Here is an 18,285-nt window from a genome sequence, read left to right as displayed (position 1 = left end):
TATGGGAATTGTTTTCTTTTCATTGAGGTCCCACTGAAACACTGGGTGGCCTAGAACACTACATGGTAGAGCCTGGGCTCAGACCTGCAGTAGTCCTCCTGCCTCTGCCTCCTGTGTTCTGGCTTTTAGGTATGTGTCACCCCTTCTGAGGGATTGTTTGACTTTGCCTCCTTCAACTTGCTGTTACTTGGTTAGCATTACCCAATGACTGAGTGCTGCCTTTAAGTTTGGCTACTGACCTTGCTTCTAATTTATTATGAGTGATGGGGTTCGTTAATAGATGAATGAAGTCTAGGTCTACTTGGAGATGCATATTAGAATCCACAAAACATTAGTGGTCATCTTACTAAGGAAATGCATCTGTCAGTCAGAAGCATTTGGTGGTGACAGGATCTGTGAGGCCATAGGAGACCCACATAGGGCATTGTTACCATCTCTTCCAATTAGCCTGACCTAAGCAAGATGATGTGTCCTTTCATAACAATTCTAGTTTTCTACTAACTTAAAAACCTGTAATGGCTGGATGGTGGTGGCGCACGCCTTTAATTTCAGCACTTGGGAGGCAGAGGCAAGCGTATCTCTGTGAGTTCGAGGCCAGCCTGATCTACAGAGCAAGATCTAGGACAGGCACCAAAACTACACAGAGAAACCCTGTCTCGGAAGGAAAAACAAACAAACAAACAAACAAAAAAACAATCCTACAATAACCTGGACTCTCCTGACCAATTATTTGTAGTAAATTTTAAAACAAGGACTATTAATTATGGTTTGTATTATCTTAATGATGAAGGTTACTGGCTGTTCCCTGAATAAAACTGTCATAAAACTGAAGGAAAAGTTGTATGTATTGTTTAACATTGGTTAGGAATTTTTGTTTGTTTGGTTGGTTTTCAAGACAGGGTTTTTCTGTGTAGCTTTGACACCTGTCCTGGAACTCACTCTGTAGCCCAGGCTGGCCTCTGCCTCCTGAGTGCTGGGATTAAAGGTGTGCGCCGCTGCCGCCGCCCAGCTGGTTAAGAATATTTTTTTTTTTTTTTTTTTTTTTGGTTTTTCGAGACAGGGTTTCTCTGTGTAGCTTTGCGCCTTTCCTGGAACTCACTTGGTAGCCCAGGCTGGCCTTGAACTCACAGAGATCCGCCTGGCTCTGCCTCCCGAGTGCTGGGATTAAAGGCGTGCGCCACCACCACCTGGCTTGGTTAAGAATATTTTTATGTGGAAAAATGATGACAGTAACGCCTCGTGTAGCTGGCATTGTTGGTCAGTGAGGAAAGCAAGTGGCTGGAAGTCTTCAGCAGGAGATACTGTTTTTCTGGTGCTGAGGCTTGAACTCAGGCCTTTAAGCATGCTGAGCAGTGGCTGAGTTTGAACCCCGTTCTTGCCCTGTTAGATGGAATGTGTGGAGTGCTGTTTCCTTGTCGGTAAGAACCTTACTAGGGCCTAGCTTCCAGTTCCCTTCTTTGTCCTGTTCTCTGCATGTTTTTTCTTCTTGTTTATTTACCTTCTGGACTCTCTTCCCTTAATTCAGCTTCTAATAATTCCTAAAGAGTGCTTTTTTTTGTCTAAAGTACATATAAATGAATGATTATAAATAGATTTTTGGATCTAACCTTTAAGTAAATTTGACTTAAAGTCAGAAAATCCTTTAAAAAGACTTATCATAAAAATGTTGGCGGGATGGTGGTTCTTATTGTAATCTCAGCAGTCAGGAGACTGGACAGGAGAGTGCTGCCAGCAAGAAGCCAACCTGGGCTACAGCCAGCCTGGGCTACAGCCAGCCTGGGCTACCGAGAAGGACCGTTGTCTTTAAAGAAAAATAGGATGGAAGATGGTTTCCATTACACTTTCTGTCAGAACGTAACCATCTGTAGGTTTTCCTGTGTCTGTGTCCTCATCACTCTTCAGAAGGAGACCTAGGACTCTGGTAAGAGAGTGAGTTATCTGAAATCAGAATTGATTGCAGTTAGAGCCTGTCTGTTAAAGTAAAACCCAGTAGCCCTGAAGTTCATCTGTTTTCTTCCCCAATATTTTCCTAAGGCCAATTTTTAAAGACATTGGTGGATGAGTACTAGGTAGAAGCTAATTGGTGCCACCTGGAGGTCACTGAGAAAAATAACTGCTTCCGTCCCCACCAAGCACTTGCTCTCCCTCGCCTCCTTCTCCTCCTCCTCCTCCTCCTCCTCCTCTTCCTCCTCCTCCTCCTCCTCCTTCTCCTCCTCCTCCTTCTCCTTTTCCTTCTCCCTCCTCCTCCTCTCCCCCCCCCCCCCCCCCCCCCCCCCCCCACCCCCCCCGCCCCTTTCTCTCTCTGTGTGAGACTTGATGCCACCTGGAGGTCACTGAGAAAAATAACTGCTTCCAGGCTGGAGAGATGGCTCAGAGGTTAAGAGCACTGGCTGTTCTCCCAGAGGTTCTGAGTTCAATTCCTAGCAACTGCATGGTGGCTCACAACCATCTGTAATGAGATCTGGTGCCCTCTTCTGGCCTGCAGGTGTATATTCAGACAGAACACTGTACACATAATAAATAAATAAATGAATCTAAAAAGAAAAGAAAAAAATAGTCAAAAGTCTCTCAAAAAAATTAAAAAAATAGTAACTGCTTCCACCCCACAGAGGAGGCGGGGGGGGGGGGGGGGGGGGGGGGGGGGGGGAGAGTATGTATGTGTTAATTGGTGCCACCTGGATATCACTGAGAATTAACTGTTTCCACCCCACCAAGTTCCAGAGAGAGGTAGGGGTGTGTGTGTGTGTGTGTGTGTGTGTGTGTGTGTGTGTGTGTGTGTGTGCGCGTGCGCGTGCGCGCACATACACCCTTGGAATCCATAAGAGGATGTCAGATCCCAGGACCTGGAGTTGCAGGCAGTTGTGAGCCACCATGTTAGTGCTGAGACTCCAACTGGGGTCCTCTAGAAGAGCCACCATTGTACTGTCTTTCCTGCCCAAGTCTGTTACTGTTAGACAGTGAGAGCATCTTAAAGGAAGGAACCAGGGCAGGTCATCATGGGTAATCAAAAGGTGGACAAAAGAGCCTTTTGAAATAAAGTGTAACTTTGTGGACTGTTATGGATTTCCACCTCCAGCTGTCCAAGAGATTGCCTCAGACAACCCCAGATGTCCTTCTCCTATGTCTGCAGTTATCACTTGCTGCCTTCAGAGGAAGTGTTGGCCACAGTAACTGCGTGTTGTCATGTCATTGTGTGTTCTGTTCTTTCTTTCAAGGAGATCTCTTTGCTTCTACATTCCTCATTAAGAACGGGGCCCTTGTCAATGCTGCCACATTGGGGGTCCAAGAGACCCCATTACACCTTGTAGCATTGTATAGTTCAAAGAAATACTCAGCAGATGTGATGTCTGAGATGGCGCAGATTGCAGAGGCCCTCCTACAGGCTGGTGCCAACCCCAACATGCAGGACAGCAAGGGCAGGTGAGTACGCTGCCTCCAGAAGAGGGTTGGCATGGCAGCACATAATCGGCATGCACAGTATTGGGCATTCTTAAATCTGATGTCTACTGGAGCTGCACACATTTATCTGGCATGCAATTAAATGTCATGATCAAGACTAGAAGTATTTGGGAAAACATTTGCAGCCTGGCTAAATAAGGTCTGAATTTCTAAGCAATTTATATCATTTTTCTGTTGAAAGCAACCAGAGTGGTCATCTAGTCAGTGTTTACAAGGACTTTCTTTAGCATTTTTTAGGATCACTTGAATAGTTTGAAGAGGAACTACTACCTCAAGACAACCTGTTTTATTTCTCTGAGATCTAATAGTTAGAAAATTCCCTATTTTAAACCCAATTCTGCCTTATGACTATCTTAACTTTTGACAACTTGTTATCTCTAGAGCGTCTTACCTTGGTTGCACAGCCCTTCCTCTATTTGATAGTGTCTCTGGGTTATGTGTAGTGTTTTACATTCTTACAAGTTTTTAGTTTTATTTGTTATTTTATGTGTATGGGTGTTTTGGCTGGATGTGTATCAGTGCTCCACATACGTGCAGTGTCTGTAGACAAGAAGTGTGTAGGATTCCCTGGAACTGCAGTAATGGGTATTTGTGAGACATCACGTGGATGATAAGACTCAAACCCAGGTCCTCTAGAAGAGCAAGTAGTGCTCTTAACCCCTGAACCATCTCCAGCCCAGTTTCTGTTGTTTTTTTGCGTCTTCTCAGAAGGAGTTAGTTTAGGATTCCTTGTGGTTTAGAATTGTGGACAGGGTTGCCTGTCTTGAGGCAGAAGGTGGGAGGCTCTGAAGTGCAGTTCAGCCCCTTGCCTCAGCAGCCGTGGGAAGGGTATAAGTACCACTCGCCCTCAGCTTGGTTCAGTGTTTGAAACCCACCCAGGATGTCAGATTTTTCGAGACTGGTTGTCAGGAGAGGGTCTATGCAGTGGGTCATGTGCAGAGATAAGATGGTCCAGGAGCTTGGTGTTGCTAGTAATCAACCACTCATTCTGCCAAGCAGTTACATCCTTCCTCCCTCGTGCTGATTCTTTGGGTTTTTTTCCCCCTCCAATTGCAGTAAACTTGGGCAGTCTGTCCATCTGAGGTAGAGGCCAGGCTCAGGCCCTGTGCTCCAGTGGCAGCCTTCTCTCAAGGCACTTGAGTACTAAATAAACGTGAAGAACAGGTTCACTTGGACCAGTTCTGTCTTGTCGCTGCTGTCTGTTCCTGTGCTAGTAGAAGATGACAGCGAAGACCAGTTTCTTCTCAGAGTGGTGGGGGATGGGTGGGAGAAAGTGTGACAGAAGCTGCTGTTTAACACACTCCTGCAGGAAGGGGTTAGAAATGGAGGAGAGCCATGGGCCATAAAGCAAATCCATTTTCATGTTTTGATTCTTGGCTGTGGTTTTGGAAAACAGAGTAATGGAATTGGTTGTAGATGGTGATTGTACCAAGGATTCTAGTTCCTGTCTGCTGTGAGTGTCTGGGTTGGTCTGTCTTGAATTGACACTTGTTTTAATTCATTTTATTCTGTTTTACCCTCAGGACTCCTTTACACTTGTCCATCATGGCCAGGAATGAATATGTGTTCAATCAGCTGCTGCAGTGTAAACAGTACGTAGGGCGGCCTGGAGAAATGAAAAGCGGTTTTGAGGGTGGGATTGTGAGTGAAAAATCTTTCCTTATTAAAATTAAAAAAAAACAAAAAATATTGTTCATTTGTTTGTTTGACACGAAGTCTTATTATGTAGTCTAGGCAAGCCTAGAATTCAAAGTCCTGCTTTAGTCCCCCAGGTACTGGCTATCACACCTAGCCTGAAGTTTTCTCTTAAGGTGCTTTACAGTTATAAACCTTAAGTAAAATAAAAATTTGTCCTTTAGAAAGTACAGGGAGAGAGTGAGCTGTTGGCAGCAAAGAGAGGCTTGATATTGTACCTGTCATTCACACGGCCTCTTTATTTTAGGTTAGACTTAGAGCTGAAGGATCACGAGGGCAGTACTGCACTCTGGCTTGCTGTCCAGTACATCACCATGTCTTCTGACCAGTCTGTCAACCCCTTTGAAGACCATCCTGTGCTGAACGGAACGTCCTTTGATGAGAACAGCTTTGCAGCCAGGCTCATCCAACGCGGCAGCAACACCGATGCTCCGGATGCAGTGACGGGTAAACCATGGGCCCAGGGAGTGAGTTTCTTGTTGTGGTTTGATGGCAGGACTGGCAATGCAGTGCTGGCCTCAGACTTGCTAGCTCAGGCTAGCCTTGAATGTGTTGTCTTCCTGCCTTAGCCTGAGTGCTGGGATTACTAGCATGTGCCACCATGCCAGCTTGTAAATGTTTTTAATAATAATACAGAAATGGAATGGCTTACTATTATGAGAATTATTTGTTTTACATTTAATTTTAAGCTCAGTAAAATCCCATTGTGGTTGGTTGGTTTGTTTGTTTGTTTGTTTGTTTGTTTTTTTTTTGGTTTTTCAAGACAGGGTTTCTCTGTGTAGTTTTGCGCCTTTCCTGGGACTCACTTAGTAGCCCAAGCTGGCCTCGAACTCACAGAGATCCGCCTGGCTCTGCCTCCCGAGTGCTGGGATTAAAGGCGTGCGCCACCACTGCCCGGCCTGTTTGTTTGTTTTAATCTCGTGTTCCAAACAATTTAACCAGACATTAGTTTAAGTATTGTAAGCTAAAACATACCTGGTAAGTTAAGACAACGATTCTTAGACTTTGTAGACTCATAATTCGTTTTGCCCTCGTAGAATTTACATTCAGTAAGTTTTTCTTTGGATAGTTATACCTTTAGTATTTACTAGAGTCAGAAAATCAAAATGAGAATTTTTTTTTTTTTTTTTTTTTTTTTTTGGTTTTGAGACAGGTATATGTAGGCCAGCCTGGACCTGAACTGGAGATTCTCCTGCTTCAGCCTCCCAAGTACTGAGATTACGGACACAATCTACAATATCCAGCCTCTAAAACCAAGAAACTTTCATTTTTAGTTTGATTTTTAGGTTTATCTTCTTTTATGTGTGTGAGTGTTTGATGCGTGTATCTTTGCCACATGCTTGTTTGGTGCCCTTGGAGGTTAGAAGAAGTCATCAGATCTCTGGAAATGGGAATTAGAGATGGTTGTGAGCTGCTATGTAGATGCTGGGAACGTGGGTCCTCTGGAAGAACAGCAAGTGCTTCTAACTGCTAAGCATCTCTCCAGATCCCAAACTGAGAAACTTTGAAGAGCTGTATTAATCAGTTTATAGTATAGAGAATATACTCATTATGAAAATAACTTAAAACAAGTTAGTGAGAAGAGCAGGTAGTTTCTTGTATCTACATTTGTGTTCAGTCTTTCCAGACGTGCTGTTTTGGTTAAAGTGACGGAAGAATGCACATCCTTTGAGACACGTGGAAAGGGGAGGCACATTTTGAGTATCATAGGGAAGTCACACCAGTTTGTGCTTTGAATGGATTGTTTTTTCTGTGCATGGTTCTAGAACATTATGCCTTAGTCATTGGAGAGTGTTAGTTCACTGTGTTGTGGATGTCCTGTGTTTCATATTTCAGAACTTCACTCACTGATATCGCTGTTCATCTCATCAGAAGTCTTTCACTGTAAAGAAATATCAAACTTGGAGTTGCAAAGTTTTCCAAGATTCAAATTTTCATATTAAAGTTTACTTTTTATCATTAGGTTAAAAATATTATCAATTATTTTTTCAATTGTTTTTCTTAAAGAGACAGGCTCCTTTTGCTCATTTTCAAGAGAATGTCTACTAAATGATCAAGTTTGGATAACAGTAGTGTAATGGGAATCATTCTGAGTAAAAACCCTGGCCCATGACCCTGTGCTGAAATTGTTCAGCATGCACCTTAATGCATGTGTGCTTCCTCCAGACAGCATGCTTTGCTGTGGAGTAGCAGCTTTGCCGTACTTCTCACGTTACACACAGGCTCTTGCAAGCTCATGAGCACAACATGCTCAGTGTTGAGAGTTAGTAAAATTAGGTGGTTTTGGTTTTTTGTTGTTGTTTTGTTTTGTTTTTCGAGACAGGGTTTCTCTGTGTAGTTTGGTGCCTGTCCTGGATCTCTCTCTGTAGACCAGGCTGGCCTCGAACTCACAGAGATCCTCCTGGCTCTGCCTCCCGAGTGCTGGGATTAAAGGCGTCCATCACCACCCAGCTAGGAGGTTTTTTTTTTGTAGCAAAAGTATAGGTTTGTTGACTGTGAAAATGAAACCTTGGCACTGCTGTGATCTGTTAGGCATTTGAATCCCCGACACTGATTTGGCAACATCAGTGCCAATGTCAGCACAGTGTAGGGAAAAGTAAAGATTCTGTAAAAATGGTTCTGATCTATTGATGCCCTGCAAGACTCCAGAAACCTACAGGAATCCATAGGCCACACTTGGGATGTCCCTGTTTTCATATATTTCACTGAACTGGCTAAAGAAAAAATGGTAGTGTTTTGTTTGTATTCTTTGTATGTTTTGCTTGTTGTTGTTGTTAAGACAGGGTCTCTTAGCCCTGGCTAGCATGTGCTACCATTCCCAGATCAGCATGGGAGTATTTTAAGGACAAGGATTCCATATATAAGTAGCGAATACTCACAGAAAGCATGAGTTGGGGGCTTCTGAGATGGGTTAGTGGGTAAAGGTGCTTGCCACCAAGCCTGATGATCTGGTTTGATCCTCAGAGCCCACAGGATAGGAGATAACAGTCCCCTGAACTCCAGACCTGTTTAATGCATTGTCTTATTCACCCTGTACACATACACTTAACACACACACATAAAATAAATGGATGTCAAGCATGGGTAGAAGCCATTAACAAAGACAGTTGATTCCTAGCTTCCCTTTTTTAAAAAAGATGAATAGTAAACAATACTTTTGTTAAAGTGATAATAACTTTTAATAAAGGTAAAAGGGCTGGGGGTGTAGCTCAGAACCACATGCCTGTGACTTTGAATTTAGTTTTAACCCATGATACTAAAAAGAAAGAAAGAAAGGTCATATAAAATCACCACTCTAGCTCTAGATGGCTGTCCATGTTTGTATCCAAGCACAGGCTAGGATCACTGCAAGTTCAAGGCCAGCCTGATTCATACAATGGCTTCCAGTCAGCTAGGACATAGCAAGATCTTGTCTGAAAAAAACAGAAGAAAGAGAAATTCCACAGTAGATAACGAAAGCTAAGTTCTACTACACTGTTTTAGACTAAACACCTGGAAATGCCATCATGACTACATAATAATCTATAAATTATATTGATTATTTACCATAGTTTTTGCTGATTTCTGACTTTAATTACATTGTGTAAGAGTGTGGCATGCAAAAGACTGGTTCTTTGGTATTTAGGACTTGAATTTTGTTGTATTATCATTTTCTCTGTAAATTTCCCACCTGCTACCTCCATATCATTGAGCTTGCACCCAGGAACTTGCATAAGCTGGCAAAAATATTACTGAGCTGCATTTTCAGCATTAGAACATGTTCTTTTTAGAATGTGATATATTGTTTAAAATAACAAGCATTTATTCATGGGAATGCAGCATTTTCTTTGTTATTAACTCAAAGTTGTCCATTAACACTGTTCAAATCTTCATGTACTCTAATCAGCTTTGGACTGCTCTGTCTTTCATCTCCTTGAACCTCTTTCCCATCCTCCCTCCTTCCATTAATGATAGGGATCAAACCCAGGGCCTTATGCAACTAATAAGTACGCTGCCAGTGAGCTATACCCTGTGCCCCTCCCCCACCATTGATTGGTCTCTTAAATTTTTCTTACTGTTGAGACAGTATTTTACACTATAAACTTTGAGTTTTAGCCTAGTTTTTTTGGTTTTGAGGCAGGTTCTAATTTAGCCCAAACTGCTCTCAGATTTGATGTATAGGTGAAGATGACCTCACACTCCTAAATCTTTCCCTCATTTTTAGATTTATTTATTTTGTTTAGTCTCAGCTCTCTGAGTAGAACTTACTGCCTTTAGCTTTTGTTACCTATTATGAGGATTTCTTTTCTTTTCTTTTTTTTTCTTTTTGAGTCGAGGTCTTGCTATGTTGTACTAGCTGACAGAGCTACCACATAGAGCTATAGGAACCAAACCTAGGGCCTTTTCAAGAGTATTCAGTGCTCTGAACTGCTCAGCCATCTCTCCAGCTCCCTCTTTATTTTGCCTTCCAATCTCCAAGAGGAGATTCTTGGCATGTATTATACCCAACAGAAGTTGAGATCAGAATGACGACAACTATAGATGAAGTCACTGTCTGTGAAGCGAAAGAAAAAAAATGATATAAAGACCAAGTAGTGTTTTGTCCATTTCCTTTTCTTTCTTTTTAATTGAGGGTGAATGTTCGTTGGTGTATGTGTGTGCGTGTGCTGTGTATAAAACCGAGCATGTGGAAGTCAGGTGACAACTCTTGGTACTTGGTTCTCAAGGCAGAGTCTCTTTCTATGTATTCCAGACTAGCGAGCCCTAGAGTTTCCACTCCTACCTTCTCCTTCCATCTCACTGTAGAAATGCTGGCATTACAGATGTATCTGACTACTATTTACATTGTTCTTAACCCCAGGAGGCAAAGGCAGTCGGATCTCTGTGAGTTCATGTCATTCTGGTCTACAGCAAGTTCTGAGTCATCCAGGACTACACTAGTAAGGCCCATCTTAGGAAACTAGAAAAAAATGAAACACAGCTCTGGAAATGGAGTGGGCCGTCGGGCAGTGTAGCAGGCATTTTGCCTGACGGAGCCTTCTCCCTGGCACTGCTTTGTCCTGTTTCTCTTATTTTTATTTTTCAGTCTTCATATTCATTTTATTCAGATTTTCAAGCACCACAGCTTCAGAATGTGAGATTTTTAAAAGATTTATTTTTAGTTTTAATTATGAATATGCCCATGTGTTTGTATATGGGTATGTGCAAAAGTATGCAGGTGCCTGCTGAGGCCAGAAGAGAGCATCAGGTCCTGTGGAGCTGGAGTTACAGTAGTTGTGAGCCACCAGACTAAAGTCAGGTTCCCTGTAAGAGCAATACATGCTTTTAACCACTGAGCTATCTCTGTAGTGCCCAGAACATGAGACTTTATGTTGTGTTTGGAAATGGAGTTGGAAACACTGTTCTGGAGCCAAAAACCATTTGGAGAAGATTTTATTTTTCCTAAGTGTTTTATTCAGAAAATAGTTACAGTGCTAAGCAAAAATATTCCTGAGCCAACAAGCTTATAAGGCTGTAGGGATAGAACTGAAGCATTTGATGGGCATTTTCTAGTATAGCCACAATGATGAGGCCAGGACATTGCTACTTGCACCCATCTTCCGAAGAACATTTGAAAGCATCTCTAGGCCTTTTTTTTTTTTTTGGTTTTTCAAGACAGGGTTTCTCTGTATAGCCCTGGCTGTCCTAGAACTCACTATGTAGACCAGGCTGGCCTTGAACTCACAGAGACCTGCCTGCCTCTGCCTCCTGAGTGCTGGAATTAAAGGCATGCTCCGCCACTGCCAGCTGTTTTTGCTTTTTTGTTTGTTTTTAAACTTAAGATTTATTTGATGTATTGTGGATGTTTTGCCTGTATGTATGTCTGTGCACCGTTTGCATGCCTGGTGCCCATGGAGGCCATAAGAAAATTGGATCCCCAGGAACTGGAGCTATAGACAGTTGCCGTATAGACATGGAACTGCCGTGTTGGTGTTATGAATCGAACCTGAGGCCTCTTGAAGGATCTAGTACTGGAAGAGCAGCCACTGCTCTTAGCCTCTGAGCAATATCTCTAGTCCTAGACATTTTTGATTGTTACAGGTTCAGAGCTCCTGGCATCTGATGGGTAGGAGCCAGGAATATTCAAATGTTATACAACTTACAGAGCTGGCCCTATGGCAAAAGGATTAATTATCTCAGGAAATGTGATCAGCACTGCTATGTGGGAGAAACCTTGCCCCTACCCAAGCCCTACAAGGAAGTACAGTGAGCTGCCAGCAAGGGTGATGTCTGGTGTGGGCTGGCCAGTAGGTGGTAAGGTAGGGCAGGGTGTTGTGCAGGGTGGAACTTAATTTTGTGTCCATGTAAAAGGAAGAATGAATATGGCTTCTTTCTTGTAGGAAATTGTTTACTACAGCGGGCAGCCGGGGCAGGAAATGAGGCTGCAGCTCTTTTCCTGGCAACCAGTGGTGCCCATGCCAACCACAGGAACAAATGGGTAAGTTGGCAAGGGCAGCTGGGGGAATGGCTGTGGTCTGTGTAAGAAATGGCAATGCTGGGTATTCAGGAAAAATGAAATAGTCTCTTTTTTTTCTTCACTTCTATGAATGTACATTCATATGACCAGTGTAATCTTTGTGTGTCCTCAAAGACTGTCGGCTAGTAACCATTATCCAGAGTTTCCTTGTATAGCCATGTCCTGAACTAGATCCTGTAGACTTTGTAATGGAGTGAAAATTAGCAAACAGGAATGTAAACAAGTGCTGTAATAGTTTCTTGAGTCTTTTGGTTTTGGGACAGTTTGATGTGACCCAGGCAGGACTTACCTTATGATCCTGTCTTAGCTTCTCCAGTGCTGAGATCACAGGCATGTGCTGACCTGTATTCTTCAGGTCTCCCATGTGGCTGCTGCTTCAGTCTGTCTCTAGGCAACAACACTGACCAGATCATGGCCTTCCCTCACCTGCACTTGTACCTTTAGGTTTCAGTTACCTGTGGTCAGTCATGGTCTGACAATATTAAATGGGAAACTGAGAAATAGTCCATAAATTCTAGGTTGTCCACCAGAATAACATGATGAAATCTCACCCAGTCCTAGTTTGTGGCTCACCCCTCTGTCCAGTGTGTGCCTGGTGCACATGCTACCTGCCTGTCCGTCCCTTACCAGTTCTCTCCTAAGAGGGACTGACTCAGTATCAGTGCTTATCCTCATTGTCACAGTGCCTGTCTCTTGTCATTACCTTCACACATCATAGACTGCACATCCTCACAGGAAGAGGGAGTATGGAACAGAAGACATTTGGAAAGGCCGCATTCACATGACTTTATTTAGAGTATATTTTTGTAATTGTTTTATCTTATTGTTGCTAATCCCCTTTCTGTGCCTAAATAATAAACTAAATGTTATCGTAAGTACTTCATTAGGAAAAAATAGACATAGGGCTTGGTATTCCCTATGGTTTCAGGCATCTCTGGAGTGTCAAAGATTCTCTTTCCTGTAATCAGGGCAGTCACTGTTAGGTCAGCAGTAGATCTTTGGGGTTGGATAGTCCTGAGCTTACCAGCTTTCTCATCTCCTGCCTTAGTCTTAAGACAGTGTACTTTCTGAGCTCCAGCATCAACAGCTGTAAAATGGAGTTCATCTTGATGTCATAGGGAATGTGTAAGATGAAAAGAAATAGGGACTGGAGAGACAACAACTCTGATTAATAGTGCCGCCTGCTCTTCCGGAGGACTTGAGCTTGGTCTCCAGCACTCACTGGACAGGCTCACAACTACCTGTGACTCCAACTCTAGGGGCATCTTACACCTGGCCTCTGCAGACACCTGCACTCAATTGCATACACCCACACACAAGTGTGCACAATTAAATATAAAATCTATTTTAAAAAGGAATGCTGGGCTGGGCGGTGGTAGCACGTGCCTTTAATCCCAGCCCTCGGGAGGCAGAGCCAGGCCTCTGTGAGTCGAGGCCAGCCTGGTCTACAGAGCAAGTTCTAGGACAGGCTCCAAAGCTACACAGAGAAACCCTGTCTTAAAAACCAAAAAAAAAAAAAAAAAGTAAAGGATCTTGGGGTTGGAGGGATGACTCAGTGGTTAAGAGCACTGGCTACTCTTCCAGGTTCAATTCCCAGCACCCATATGGCAGCTCAGAACTCCATTCCCAGGGGACCTGATACCCTGTTCTGGCCTCTGTGGGCTCTGTGCACCAGAGATATACCAGAATATATTGGGAGTCTAGGGGAGAGGGCAGTGCCATCTTTCTGCCCATGAAATCTACCCATGTATATGCACATGTGGCCAGAGATTTTTAAAAATGATTTTTAATCATGTGTATGTTTTGTATCTCGTGTGGGTATATGCTTATGTGTATAGATGCCCAAGGAAGTTAGCAGTGTTGGTTCCCCTGGATCTAGAATTACAAGAAGTTGTAAGTTGCCTGACGTGTGCCAGGATTAAACTCTGGTTCTTTGGAAGAGCTATCCATGCTCTAAACCACTAAGCCTTCTTTCCAGCCCTGAATTACTCATTCTTAGTAAGACAGACACTCTGTCTCCTAACTTTCAACAGTCCTCCCAGGAGCCCACAGTGTATAGCAGCTCTTGAATGCAGTTCATGGCAAAGCCTTAGGAAGCCTACCACGGAAAGGCACAGTGAATCTGACATGAGAGCAAGTGAAAGCAACACTGACGGGCCTGGGTGCTCACTTAGGAGTTTGGCCTTTATCTCGTCCAAGGATGATCCATAGAAGGAAAGGTTTGGGGTAGAAGAATGGTTCGATCATTAGAGACTCAGAAGAGCTACCTGGGTTGGCTAGCATGGTGAGCATTCCAGTGAGTCAAGGCTGGAGCCAGGCTGGAGTTGCCTAGATAATCAGTGACCTGTCCTGACCTCTTACATGCAAGTCGACAGGTTTCAAGGGAGTAATACCAACAGGTTTATACCTTCTTAGGACTCTCAGGAAGAAGGCAAGAGAATTTAAGGTGTTTTTGATGGACCCATGAATCAAAGGGGGCTGACCAAGAGGAGCAACTGGTGTGGGGGAGTAAATTCCATTGCAGCCATAATCTGTACAGCCTTGGAGGCGAAGAGATGGGCCGAAGACCTGGTTGTAGGCCCTGGGGAAAGTCACAGGAGTAGAGGAATGTGGTTTAGTTGATAGAGTGCTTGCCTAGTATACATGAATCCTTAGGTTTGATTCTCAGCACTTCATAAACCAGATGTGGTTGTGCATGCCTGAAGTTGAAGACAGGAGGATCAGGAGTTCAGAGTCTTCCTCTGCTACATAATGAATTTGAAGTCAGTCTGGGATGCACAACACTATGTCTCAAAAACAAAAAAAAAAACAAAAAAAGAAAAAAAAGAAAAAGAAAAACCCAGGAATAGACAAGGCCACTCACTGATGAGCATGTGTAGGGAGAGGGGCTGAGCAGGAGGATAGGCCTGGTCGGTCTATATGGGGCTAGGGAGTAAAAGCACCCGGTCCATCCTTTTGATGGTTCCACTTCTTTGGGTAAAACACATTCAGTCATGTGTTTACACATATCATAAACATACATATACACAGAAATGAATAGGTATGTGTTTTCTTGTAATGTTCAGTCCCCGAAGAAAATCAAGAAATTCATATTAGCTCCTTTAGAGGAAGAGAATTGTGTGCTGGAGGTTGGGAGGGAGGCAAGACCTAAAGTGTTGGCACATCTTTTGAGTACCAAGTCTGGTATCTGTAACCATGAAAACGTCGTCAGTGGTGCTCCCCCCTTGCAGGCCGCCCACTCTCGGGAGCTCTCGTTCACCTGTCCCTTCTTAATCCATGTCGGTTCTAAAGAAAATGCCTTTAGTTTTTAAAGTTGGGGAAGGAAGTCTTGATCAGAGCTCACAATGAGGTTGATGTGAGCAGATTAAAGCAGCAAGTGCTGGTCAAGGAGCTAGCCCTGCTTCCCTCTGGCCACGGGGCTGCTGTTTTCTGCCGGTGAATTTGGTGATACCCGGTAGTTGTTGGCTGTTGTTGTTCTATAGAGAAACAGAGTCTTTGCATAATTAGGAAAAAATGTGAGAACCAAGTAAAGGGATAACCAAGGTGGTTCTGGGAGAAGAACGACAGAAAGATGCTTGGGAAGACACTAAACAAACTGAAAGTTGATGGTGCTGAGGGAGTGGAGTCAGCCTCATGAGGTCAGCTGGTGACAGGAGAAACCCAGGGCTGGGGCTGGCAGTGTGGCCTGAGTTTTGGTACTTGTACTTTCAGTATCCCTTTGTGACAGGAACTCCCAACTCCCTTTCATGGTGATTTGGGTTTTTGTTTTATTCAGGGAGAAACTCCTTTGCATACAGCTTGTCGGCATGGCCTGGCCAACCTCACAGCAGAGCTCCTGCAGCAAGGTGCCAATCCAAACCTGCAGACAGAGGAGGCGCTGCCTGTGTCTAAAGAGACTCCGGTCCTAATGGGTTCTGCAGATGGCATCTACCTGCAGACACCGTTGCACATGGCAATTGCCTATAACCATCCAGATGTGGTGTCTGTCATCCTGGAGCAGAAAGGTAGGTGGTTGAGCAGATGTCCATTGTTGTGAGCTGTGGAAAGTAGTGGTTTGGGCAGCTGATTTCAGAGGCTGCTGTTTCCCTTTGTGAGTCTTATACAGCTGTTTCTGTAGTTCTCACAATGCAGTCTCTGCAGTGGAGTCTGTTTTTGTTGTCTGGGGAATGTGGACGTTTTAAGAAAATTAATTTACCTTTAAAATTTTGCTCCCTTTGAAAAGCAGTTAATTCTGGCCAGCCAATTAGTTTATAACTGAGTCTTATCCTCTTGAATGTCTTAAATGTAATCTGAGGAGCCAGGTGTGGTGGCTCATGCTTATAATCCCAGCAGTCAGGAATCAGACAGGAAGATCGCCAGAAATTTGAGGCCAATCAGGGCTACCAGTGAGATCCTGTTTTCCTCCTCACCTCCACCTTGATCAAAAAAAAAAAAAAAAAAAAAAAAAAAAGAAAGAAAGAAACTGATTCTGTCATCCATAGGATGGTGAAATCAAGTTAAGTTTCTTTTCCTTTTAAAAATATTTAGCCAATGCTCTTCATGCCACCAACAACTTACAAATTATTCCGGACTTCAGCCTCAAGGATTCCAGAGACCAAACTGTGCTAGGCCTAGCGTTATGGACTGGTGAGTTATGTCAAAGGCTGTTGATTCTCAGATAGGAGATGAGTAGGTGGGTAGTCTAGAGGGGGCAGGAGGAAGTGGCAGGTAGACTGGAGGGAGCAGGAGGAAGTGGTGGGTAGACTGGAGGGGGCAGGAGGAAGTGGTGGGTAGACTAGAGGAGGGCAGGAGGAAGTGGCGGGTAGACTAGAGGAGGGCAGGAGGAAGTGGTGGGTAGACTGGAGGAGGGCAGGAGGAAGTGGCGGGTAGACTGGAGGAGGGCAGGAGGAAGTGGCCGGTAGACTAGAGGAGGCAGGAGGAAGTGGCGGGCTAATGATTTTGTTGTAAAATAACTTTTTGCCTGTTATGTTCACTGAAAACTTGCTGCCTTTGAGAAGCTTGTCTGTCTGTTATCAGGGCCGTGGGAAAAGCCAAGTGCATGACGGGCATGTTTATTTCCCAGGCATGCACACAATCGCTGCCCAGCTTCTGGGCTCTGGAGCGTCTATCAATGACACCATGTCAGATGGGCAGACTTTGCTGCACATGGCCATACGGAGGCAGGACAGTAAGAGTGCACTCTTCCTCTTGGAGCACCAAGCCGATATAAACGTCAGGTGGGAGGAGTAGCATGCTCTCTGTAACTCCAGGTCATTTGTAATTGAGATGCTTCAAAATCAGAGCCTGGCTTTTAGATTGGATTTTTTTTTTTTTTTTAAATTCCTTGTGGCTCTCAGAATGTGTAAATGGGAGTCAGGCCTGGGTGGTGCATACCTATAATTCCAACTGCTTAGGAGACAAGGCAAGAGGCTAGTTTAAGGCCTAATTGAGCAAGTCAGAAAGACTGTCTCAAAATGAAAAATTTCAGAAGGGCTAGGAAGTAAGCATGTGGCACACACCCTTTAATCCCAGTACTCGAGAGTACAAAGCAGGCAGATCTTAGTGACTTGAAGGCTAGCCTGGTCTCCCCAGTGAGATCCTGCCCCTAAAAACAAAACATAAAAGAGTAGAGTGCAGCACTCTGCTAGAGAGCTTGCCTAATGTACTTGACTCCTATCCAGGATCTCCAAACAGTCTTATGTATCCTAGGCTTCCAGCTCTCTGTAGCTGAGGATGACCTTAAATTTCTGATCCTCCTCCCCACCTCTCCCAAGTGCTAAGATTGCAGGCATGTGTGCTGGGAATCAAGGCCAGGGCTTCATGAATGCTGGACAAACATTCCTACAACCAAGCTATATCTCCAGCCCTATTTGTTTGCTTTTTGACTACAATAGCGAGAGGGGGCTGGATTTTCTTTAAAGGTGGGAAAGACAGATACAGCTATTTTAGAGATCCAGTGGCATCTAGGCTTTGGAAAACCTGGATAGTGCTGTTTTCTTTGGCTGCCTTTACAAGCATTGGTTTTGATTGTGATGGTTATGTCTTGCTAGGACTCAGGATGGGGAGACTGCCCTTCAGCTGGCTATCAAAAATCAGCTTCCACTAGTAGTTGATGCCATATGTACTCGAGGAGCTGACATGTCTGTGCCAGATGAAAAAGGAAACCCACCACTGTGGCTTGCCTTGGCAAGTAATCTGGAAGACATCGCTTCCACTCTGGTGAGTCATGCATAACAGAGCCTGTGCTCACAGATGAGGATATGTTGTGTCGAAGATGGATTTGATGCCTGCTGTCATAGGAGCAAGAGGTCAGCCAAGTAACAAGCAGGTCAAGGACAAACAATGGAAAATCACATGAACAAGTCCAAGATTATAGGTCTGGAGAGATGATTTAAGAGTATTTGTTCTCACAGAGGATCCAGATTTGACTTCCAGCACCCACATGATAGTTCACAACCGTAACTCCAGTTCAGGGAATGTGATGCCCTCTTCTGACATCAGCAGGCACCAGGAATGCATGTGGTACACAATCATACATGTGGGGAAAAAAACCACTCATATGCATAAAAATAAAACAAGTTTAACAAGGTCTAAGGCTCAGCCAGGCATGGTTGTGTTCACTTTCTCAGCACTGGGTAGGTAAGGCTGTGCATCTC

The 18,285-nt window shown here is 44.0% G+C and overlaps 2 protein-coding genes across 3 annotated transcripts in view; one reads left to right on the top strand and one right to left on the bottom strand.

Annotated features, from left to right (window-relative positions):
- Positions 1-18,285, top strand: part of Ankfy1 (ankyrin repeat and FYVE domain containing 1) — a 68,921-nt gene that overhangs the window by 34,322 nt on the left and 16,314 nt on the right. For both annotated transcript variants that reach the window (XM_052756187.1, XM_052756188.1), the window contains exons 8-15: positions 3,216-3,420; positions 4,983-5,051; positions 5,402-5,601; positions 11,514-11,611; positions 15,426-15,654; positions 16,178-16,276; positions 16,713-16,866; positions 17,680-17,848. In XM_052756187.1, coding sequence (XP_052612147.1) covers positions 3,216-3,420; positions 4,983-5,051; positions 5,402-5,601; positions 11,514-11,611; positions 15,426-15,654; positions 16,178-16,276; positions 16,713-16,866; positions 17,680-17,848 — 1,223 coding nt within the window. The remainder of the gene's footprint in view (positions 1-3,215; positions 3,421-4,982; positions 5,052-5,401; positions 5,602-11,513; positions 11,612-15,425; positions 15,655-16,177; positions 16,277-16,712; positions 16,867-17,679; positions 17,849-18,285) is intronic.
- Positions 15,666-18,285, bottom strand: part of LOC128121475 (neuferricin) — a 38,727-nt gene continuing 36,107 nt past the window's right edge. Inside the window, exon 6 of the transcript XR_008222202.1 lies at positions 15,666-16,065. The gene's annotated coding sequence lies outside the window, so the exon portion shown is untranslated. The remainder of the gene's footprint in view (positions 16,066-18,285) is intronic.

The sequence above is a fragment of the Peromyscus californicus genome, unplaced genomic scaffold (genome assembly GCF_007827085.1).
Source record: "Peromyscus californicus insignis strain IS unplaced genomic scaffold, ASM782708v3 Scaffold_3__1_contigs__length_106647218, whole genome shotgun sequence".
Taxonomy (NCBI): domain Eukaryota; kingdom Metazoa; phylum Chordata; class Mammalia; order Rodentia; family Cricetidae; genus Peromyscus; species Peromyscus californicus.
Note: the sequence above shows the minus strand (reverse complement) of the source record. Positions and strands in the feature narration are given on the sequence as shown.